This window comes from Myotis brandtii, unplaced genomic scaffold (genome assembly GCF_000412655.1).
Source record: "Myotis brandtii unplaced genomic scaffold, ASM41265v1 scaffold456, whole genome shotgun sequence".
NCBI lineage: Eukaryota > Metazoa > Chordata > Mammalia > Chiroptera > Vespertilionidae > Myotis > Myotis brandtii.
Genome location: NW_005367431.1, coordinates 5405164 through 5413113, shown reverse-complemented (window position 1 = coordinate 5413113; position 7950 = coordinate 5405164). Strand labels below are relative to the sequence as shown.

The 7950-nt window shown below is 61.8% G+C and overlaps 2 protein-coding genes across 4 annotated transcripts in view; one reads left to right on the top strand and one right to left on the bottom strand.

The window, feature by feature from the left end:
* LYPLA2 (lysophospholipase II) overlaps nucleotides 1-4078 on the top strand; it is a 4482-nt gene extending 404 nt beyond the window's left edge. Inside the window, exons 2-10 of one of the 2 annotated variants that reach the window (XM_005875215.2) lie at nucleotides 1236-1338; nucleotides 1594-1625; nucleotides 1752-1817; nucleotides 2294-2341; nucleotides 2431-2501; nucleotides 2642-2715; nucleotides 2791-2892; nucleotides 2994-3167; nucleotides 3253-4078. In XM_005875215.2, coding sequence (XP_005875277.1) covers nucleotides 1261-1338; nucleotides 1594-1625; nucleotides 1752-1817; nucleotides 2294-2341; nucleotides 2431-2501; nucleotides 2642-2715; nucleotides 2791-2892; nucleotides 2994-3167; nucleotides 3253-3303 — 696 coding nt within the window. In that variant the 5' untranslated portion in view covers nucleotides 1236-1260 and the 3' untranslated portion in view covers nucleotides 3304-4078. The remainder of the gene's footprint in view (nucleotides 1-1235; nucleotides 1339-1593; nucleotides 1626-1751; nucleotides 1818-2293; nucleotides 2342-2430; nucleotides 2502-2641; nucleotides 2716-2790; nucleotides 2893-2993; nucleotides 3168-3252) is intronic. The other variant, XM_014546910.1, reaches the window with a different exon arrangement.
* Nucleotides 4079-4142: 64 nt separating this feature from the next.
* On the bottom strand, nucleotides 4143-7944 carry GALE (UDP-galactose-4-epimerase). Of its 2 annotated transcripts, none has more exons than XM_005875214.2 (11): nucleotides 7832-7944; nucleotides 6723-6848; nucleotides 6475-6590; nucleotides 6278-6391; nucleotides 5889-6065; nucleotides 5490-5603; nucleotides 5330-5396; nucleotides 5148-5233; nucleotides 4960-5037; nucleotides 4637-4751; nucleotides 4143-4492 (listed from the first exon to the last, which is right to left on the bottom strand). In XM_005875214.2, the coding sequence occupies exons 2-11, from the start codon at nucleotides 6841-6843 to the stop codon at nucleotides 4434-4436; spliced, it is 1047 nt and encodes a 348-aa protein (XP_005875276.1). In that variant the 5' UTR covers nucleotides 6844-6848; nucleotides 7832-7944; the 3' UTR covers nucleotides 4143-4433. The 2 variants fall into 2 exon arrangements, with proteins under 2 accessions (XP_005875276.1, XP_014402395.1); XM_014546909.1 differs by lacking the exon at nucleotides 7832-7944 and adding an exon at nucleotides 7115-7792.
* Between the last annotated feature and the right edge of the window lie 6 nt (nucleotides 7945-7950).

Genomic DNA, 7950 nt, shown 5'->3' with positions numbered 1-7950 from the left:
CGGTGGGAGATGGGGGTGGGGAGTGAGGTGCGGAGAGGCGCCGGCCAGGCGTGGGGACTTCGGGGATAAAGAGGGGTAAGAAGTGGGGTCCGCGTGTGATGAGAGGGACGTCAGGTCGGAAGTGGAAGGTCCCATTGTGAGGCGGGGCGCCCCACGGTCACCCTTTGTGGGCAGGAGCGGGTCCGGGGTCAGGGTGGAAAATGCCCCTGTGGGGAGGGGGCGCCCCTCGACCAGAACGGAAGTTCTCATTGTGGGGAGTGGGAACCCTGCATGGGGTGGAGGTTTTTAGGGGCGGGAGGGAGACCCCAGGCCGAGGGTGGGGCACCATTCTGAGACGGGAGGACTCTGGGGTGAGAGGTGGAAGGGACCCCCGGCTTAGGGTGAACGAGGTGAGGGACCCCACTGTGCAGAGGGCACTGAGTGGAGGGAGAGGGGGGCACCGCGGGGAAGGGCAGGCACTGGGGGGCCGGTAGCGGAAGCTTCTGGGGAGTTGGGAGGAGGCTAGGGGTAATGAGCCAGCCTGACATCCTTTTGTGTGTCCGGGAGTCTCGGAGCGCGGTCAAGCTGGGGGCCCTTTTGGAGTCGGTGGGCAGCGGCGGCAGGTGGCCCCATGCCGGGGAGTGTGGGGCACCAGTGAGAGGTGGGTGGTGGGCTGGAGTCTGTGTGCCTTGGGGGACATGGGCAGCCCCCAGGCTCTGGAAATGCTGTGAAGGCTGGGTCGGGGCGGGATGGGAGGGAGGTGGGAGAAAATATGGGGGGTCCTGGGGCGTTGGGGCTGGGAGCTCATTTCCCTGGCACTTCCCCCTTCATTTCCCAGCAGGGCTAGGAGTTGGGGAGGAAGGGATTCGGGCTCTAGAGGAGGGGATGATTGGAGAGCCCCCGAGAAGGCAGCTAGGGGCTGAGGGCTGATAGTGGGGGGAGCCTGCAGGGGAAACCCCTCCCCCCAGAGCCCCCACGCTCAGCCTTTGCCCATCTCTAGCAAGCTCAGGCTGTGTGGTGGCCAAAACCGGGGGCACTAGAGGGGGCACCTCTGCTTCTCATCCCTAGAATGGAGGCACCCTTCCTACCTGCTCCAGCCCAGGACTTGCCCGCCTTTTCTTTGTGCCCAGGACAGAACCTTGGGTGCTGTGTGGGGCCAACGGCCTGAGTGGGCCCTGGGTTTGAGGCTCTGCCCTGTGTCAGGAGTCTGTCGGCTGCCTGAGCGTGCCCTTGACCGTTCCCCTGAATTTGCACAGGCCCCAGCCTGGAGCCCTGCAGTGTATGTGTGGTAACACCATGTCTGTGCCCCTGCTCACCGATGCTGCCACTGTGTCTGGAGCCGAGCGGGAAACGGCTGCGGTAAGGTCCTCGAGCACCCACAGCAGCCCCCAGGCCAGCTGGGGAACTGGCTGGAGGGGGCGTGGGAAAAATGGAGGTGGCGGTGATGAGAAGGGAGAAGCTAGGAGGTGGGGGGCTGGATGATAACCTGTTTGGCTGCTACCTCAGTTCCCCCGAGGGGGAGGGGGAGGGGTGGCCAGAAGTTGGACAGGAGGGAATGATAGCAAGATGATGACTGCCCTCCTCCCCATCTGTCCACCTCTGATCCTTTTCCAGGTTATTTTTTTACATGGACTTGGAGACACAGGGTGAGTGAGCTGGGGTGTGGGTGTTCCCAGAGGAGGTGGGGCCGGTCCAGTTGGCAGGGCAGAGAGGCCTGTGGCCTCCCTTTCTCCGTCTCCACATCGGTGCCTTTTCTCCCCTCCCTCCTCCAGGCACAGTTGGGCTGACGCCCTCTCCACCATCCGGCTCCCTCACGTCAAGTACATCTGTCCCCATGCGTGAGTGTCACCCTAGCAAGGGAGGGACTGAGGGTAGGAATCAGCTAAGGGGGCTGATCCTGTGGTCCTAGGTCTGTTCTCTCCTGCCCACCGCATCCTGAGGCCTGGGCAGGAAGTGCCATTTTCAGCCTTTACTCCTGTGGAGCCTCCAGGAATGGGGCCCAGCCCTCAGCCCAAGGCCTCCTAGACCTGAGATCTCCTAGAACCAGGACCCCCTGTTCCCCTTCCCCAAGTACTCACCAGCCGAGCTGGAACCCCGGCAAGCTGAGTGCTGGGCTCTGCTTCTCCATCTCTACTGCTGATGCTTTAACCACAGCTTCCAGCCCCACGTGGTGGCAGGTTGCCTGGCAACACCTTAAACACAGGCCCTGCCTGCTGGGAGGGGCCCCCAGGGGCTGCTCTGCCCCCTCCTGGGATCACTGCTATGGCTTTCTCATCCCTCTGGAGCATGACGGCCCTTCTTGTGGTCTCCCCAGGCCTCGGATCCCCGTGACACTCAACATGAAGATGGTGATGCCCTCCTGGTGAGTTTGGAGACAGGAAGTGGGAGCTGAGGGGGTTGTAGGGGCTGGCTGGGGTCTTCCTGCAGCTGCCAGTGCCTCTACTTTCCCAGGTTTGACCTGATGGGGCTGAGTCCAGATGCCCCTGAGGACGAGGCTGGCATCAAGAAGGCAGCAGAGAACAGTAAGGCCCCAACCCCTCAGCATGCTCGCTCTGCCCCACCCCCACGCCTCCAGGAAAGCGCTGGGCAGCACCTCTGTCTGGTTCTTTTCCTGGGGGCCCCTCCAGCGCTTTCCTCACCCAGTTATGCCCCCTCCCCCCAGTAAAGGCCTTGATTGAGCACGAGATGAAGAATGGGATCCCTGCCAATCGGATCGTCCTGGGAGGCTTTTCACAGGTGAGGGGAGAGGGAGGGTGGTGGGTAGTGGGTAGGTGAGTTGTGCCCTCATGACTTACTGTCTCCTTCCTTCAGGGTGGGGCCCTGTCCCTCTACACGGCCCTCACCTGCCCGCATCCTCTGGCTGGCATTGTGGCGCTGAGCTGTTGGCTGCCTCTGCACCGGGCCTTCCCCCAGGTGAGTGTCTCCATGACCCCTCTCCTGCCCTGGGCGTCTCCTGCTGGCATGGGGATTGTGCTGAAGCACTGGTTTTGCCTCGAGTCCTGTCTGGCCCACAGGCAGCCAATGGCAATGCCAAGGACCTGGCCATCCTTCAGTGCCATGGGGAGCTGGACCCCATGATTCCCGTACGGTTTGGGGCCCTGACAGCTGAGAAGCTCCGGTCCGTTGTCACACCTGCCAGGGTCCAGTTCAAGACTTACCCAGGTGTCATGCACGGCTCCTGTCCTCAGGTCAGTGGTAAAGGGCCGCTTCCTGCTCCTACCCCTCCTTCCTTCCTCCCTCCAACCGGAGCCTCTGACAGTCTCCTCCCCCCAGGAGATGGCGGCCGTGAAGGAGTTTCTGGAGAAGCTGTTGCCTCCTGTCTAACCAGAGTGGCTGGCCCCCAGCTCACAGGGGACCCAGCACGTGTGGCACCATCTTGGATCTGAGCCGGTCGGGCCCCGGTCCCCACCCTCCCTGACCCATCCTCTTCCCACGGGCCTCTGAGGCAGGCAGGCCCAGGTCTAGCCAGGCCTTCCTTCCTGGCTTTAGCCACCTGGCTGTCGGCAGCAGGGGTTGGGCTGCTTTCTCCCATTTTCCTGAAGGTGGGCCCCTGGCAGCAGTATTGGAGGGGCTGTAGGCAGCGGGAGAAGGGGCCCAGCCGCTGACCCACTCACTCAGGACCTCACTCACTAGCCCCGCTTTGGGCCCCCTCCTGTGACCTCAGGGTTTGGCCCAAGGGGCCCTCCCAGACCCCATCTACCCCCTCCCAACTGAGTTTGCCCAGATAATCGTGCGTCTCTCCACTCCAGCTGCTTCTCAGTCATGAATGTGTCCGTGACCCATGCCCCTGCTGCTGTGGGCTACTGGCCCGGGCAGCAATGTTGGTGAGGGGCAGAGTCCTTGGAGGGGGCCTTTCTTCAGCCCTTTCTGGTTTGGGGGCTGGGCCCTGCCTCCCCATTACCTTCCTCCCCCGCAGGCCTGGAGCCTGCAGGGCTGGACTGAGGCTCAAGGTCTCCCCAGCTGTGTCACCCCATGTTGTCCCCACTCTAGGGCCAGGGGAGGTAGGGAGAAGTTGTGTCTCGTCTTCTGTCTCCATGTGGTTTCAGGTGTTTTTCTCATTGTGTCCTGGATTCCGATAAAATTAAAGAAATTGCTTCAACTCTCAGGCCTGTCTGAGTCTATTCAAGTGGGAGGGAGAGACTGTGTGTGAGAAAATGCTCCAGTGTAAGAAAACCTTTTATTTTAAATACTTTGGAGAGTGCCTTCACAGCAGTATAAATTAGTGCCTGGGAGCAGGGTGCTGGGCTCTTGGTGATCCTGATGGGCTCCCAGCCCCTGGGGAAGAGAAGAGTTAGGGACCACTGACTCCTCCTCATCAGAGCCCTTGGCCTCATGCCTGTGGGCTGGGCGGGCCTGGCTGGGGTTTGAGGTAGGGCAGGCTCTGAGGCCCCTGGGTCCTGCCAGATGCTGGAGAGCAGCAGTTGTTTCTGTTTTCTGTCTGTGGTCGGAGGGTCTCAGGCCTGTGCGCCAAAGCCGGAAGGATTCTGCTTCTGCCAGCGCCATAGATCTTCACCTGTGATAGGGCGAGGTGTGTGGTCAGGGTCCACATTGGAATGCAGGGCCCCCACCAGCTCGGGTAGCCCAGTGTAGGCACACCCAGACCCAGTCAGCCCCTCCTAGCCCCTAGCTCTCTCCCACAGGTTGGGTTAGCACTCACACATCCTGTCTAGCCCTAAGGCTGCTGTCCAGCCCAGCTCCTGGAGGGCCAGGCTTGGGTTGGCGTAACAGGCAGCCACGTCACCTTCCCGCCGTGCCACCACCTTGTACGGGATCTGCAAGAGAGGGGACAGCTGCAGCCCCGGCCTCACCCAGCCAGCTGCTGACCTCAAGAAATGGAGGTGCGGGGCTGCAGGGCAGGGTCTCTCTCGAAGGCACATAGCGCTAAAGCAGGTGAGTAGATGCAGTGCCCCTCGGGTAGGCTAGTGGGAGGGGCCGGGTATACTGCTGAGAGTCGGGTGGGACGGGGCAGGGTAGGTCTACCTTCCTCCCAGAGGCCTTCTCCATGGCCTGGACCATCTGTAGCACCGAATAGCCTGTGCCCGTTCCCAGGTTGTAGATCTGCCCAGGAGAGAATAGGTATGTGGAGGGGGCGGGACTAACCACCGCTCTTGTCCCCGTTTGCCCAGGACTCCACCTCTCTCCCCTCCCCACGTCTTCTTTCTCCCTACCCGGCAGCCACATTGATCCTTCAGTTTCCTCAGGGCTGCGATGTGGCCCTTGGCCAGATCCACTACGTGGATATAGTCCCGGACGCCTGCAGAGGAGGGGTTGGGTGGGAGGGTTCAGTACAGTCTGTCCCACTTCCGTCTCCCTCGTGGCTCCCACTCCTGAATCCTGACCCTGGGCTCACCTGTGCCGTCCTCTGTGTCGTAGTCGTTGCCAAAGACATTCAGTGCCTCCCGTCGCCCAATGGCCACCTGGGGTGGAGATCAGCTCAGCTCTTCCCCCCACACCAGCTGTGCCCCTCACCTCTAGGGGTTGAGGAAATGCTCCCTCCCCTTCTCCCTTACCTGGGAGACATAGGGCATGAGGTTGTTGGGGATGCCCTGGGGATCTTCACCAATGCAGCCCGAGGCGTGGGCGCCTGTGGGGTTGAAATATCGCAGCAGCACTGCATTCCAGGTCTGCGGGACACAGGTCAGAGGATGGGGGGGTGAGGGGGGGTGAGGGTACAGGCTGTGTCCCAGCTCAGTGCAGAGGCCTTTACCTCTGATGTCCCCCTGTGCCTATTCCCTGTCCCTGGCAAGGGGCAGGGGGATCGACCCTTCCCAGGTGCTGTGACCTTGCGCAGTCACTGCTGCTTCCTGAGCTCTAGCGTCCTCCTTGGTGGGGGTTGCTTACAATTCCATCTGTAGGCTCACAGCAGGCTCATGGGGGCAGAGCCAGGGGGGGTCAAGGGGATCCCTCACCTTGTCTGCCTGGCACAGGTCCCGGATCATTTCCTCGATGAAGAACTTGGACTTGCCGTAGGGGTTAGTACAGCCACCGGTGGGGTGGGCCTCGTCCAGGGGCAGGTACTGGGGGTTCCCATACACGGTAGCCGAGCTGCTGAATACCAGGTTCTTCACCCCGTGCGCTCTCATAATCTGGCCGTGGGGGGCGGTATCAGTTATTCCCAGCCCCCCTACTCCTTCACAGGTGGGTGGGGCTGAGGTACGGGCACTCCCATGTACAGATGGGGAGACTGAGGCGGATAGTACAGCTTTGGGCCTGCCTGACTCTACCCCCTTACCCAGTGTTTGGCACTGCCCACCAGGCTAGGGGCCCTCCCAGTGTCTGTCCTTGCCCCACGTCTCACCTCCAAAAGTTGGATGGTTCCTGTCAAGTTAACTCTGTAATAATCCAGAGGCTTCTGCACTGACTCGCCCACAGCCTTGAGCCCCGCAAAGTGGATGACCGCCGTAAAGCTGTGCTGCGGGGACAAGCAGGGTCAGAGCTTGCTTTAGAGGGCCCGGCCCTCAGCAGTGCCCCCTGCCTACCTTCCAAGTCCCCCACCTTCTTGAAGAGACGCTCCAGGGCTGCCTGGTCCAAGATGTCCATCTCCTCAAACTCCAAAGAGCGGCCTGTCAGCTCCTGAACCCGCCGCAGGCTCTCGGGCATGGACCCCGCTCCTGGTCGGGCACACAGAGGCCATCAAAATCAGAGATGGGGCCTGGAGACTAGCCAGACACACCCCCCTTGGAGGTGGTACCCAGGGTTTTCCTTCCGTCCCCTCCAGAAGCCCAGCCCCACCCCACACTTACCGCGGATGGCATTATGGAAGTTATCGATGACCACGGGTGAGTAGCCCGCCTCCAGCAGCTCCAGCACCGTGTGGCTGCCGATGTAGCCAGCCCCACCGGTTACCAGCACCTTTTCTGCCATTGCACCTGGACCAGAACACAGAGCCTCAGAGGTGGCTGAAGCTGGGCACTCAGCTCCTTCCAACTGGAGTCTGGCCTCGGAGGGGAGCGGTAGTGTGTCCTAGTTAATAGGGTGGCTCTGGAGTCAGCCCTGGTCCAAGTCTGGATACCATCATGTTCTGGCCTGAGGCCTTGGAGATCACTTATGTGCAATCTGGCTCCTGGGCCCTCGCTGTACTCAGCCCCCCTGACTTACTCCCTCAGGGGTCAGCTGGGAGGAAGCAGAAAATTACCAGGTGGTTTCAGGGTGGGGTCCTCTGCCAGGCAGCTGAGCCCAGCTCTGGGGCTGCAGCACCGCTGTCCTGGCGGTGGCCCCACCCCAGCCCAGATCACTCGGGTTTGGAGCTAAGGATCCCGCCCAACTGTAGTCCTCACTGAGCTGGCCGGTGAAGACGTGGCCTTGGCATCCATTCCACTGCAAGGTGTGCACCCCGCCCTGAGCAAACTCAGCGCAGGGGGATGGAGCAGAAGGAAGCTCCAGACACTGAGGCCTTTCATGGGGGAGGCCTGGCCCGCAGCCGCCTCCTGCCAGGCTGCCTCCAATGCCTCCTGGGCTCATCCAGCTCCAACCAACTTGGCTGAGCGGCCTCCCTGTTCCGGGCGCATTTTTGCATTATTTTTCTGAGTTCCCCCAGCATCCTGATGAGGCAGATATTATCACTGGCGCCTCACAGACAGGGATAGTAAAGTCAGGGAGATAAGTAATTTGCCTGCGGTCACAGCTTGTGGTAGCTGGGCTAGAATCCGGATCTCCAGGCTCTCACGCCAGCCCCTCGCCCAAGCATTTAGTCCTTTACCCACTGCTTCCCGCTGGACTCTGCCCCGGATGCCGAACCTCCCCCTCCCCCGCCCTCACTCCGCCGAGGTCCGCGCACTGTGCGGAGCCCCAGAAAGTGGTCGCGGAGGGTGCCCTGGGAGGCAGAAAGGTTGGTGAAGCGGTCAGCCCGTACCGGCCGGCGGGGCGACCCAGCTCAGCTGTCGCGTCCTTGGTCTCCCCAGCCCGCATCCGGGGTGGGAGGGGGCGCTGGGTCCCCGGCAGGAATTTGGGTCCCGGCTAGGAGCCGGCCGC

Bases quoted from the DNA above. Each gene is read 5' to 3' on its own strand.
- GALE (XM_005875214.2), bottom strand. From the start codon at position 6,843: ATGGCAGAAAAGGTGCTGGTAACCGGTGGGGCTGGCTACATCGGCAGC. The intron at 5,234-5,329 runs GTGAGCCCAGGG...CCTCCTCTGCAG, and splicing joins CGACACAGAGGACGGCACAG to GCGTCCGGGACTATATCCAC. The intron at 4,752-4,959 runs GTAGACCTACCC...CCTCTCTTGCAG, and splicing joins AGAAGGCCTCTGGGAGGAAG to ATCCCGTACAAGGTGGTGGC.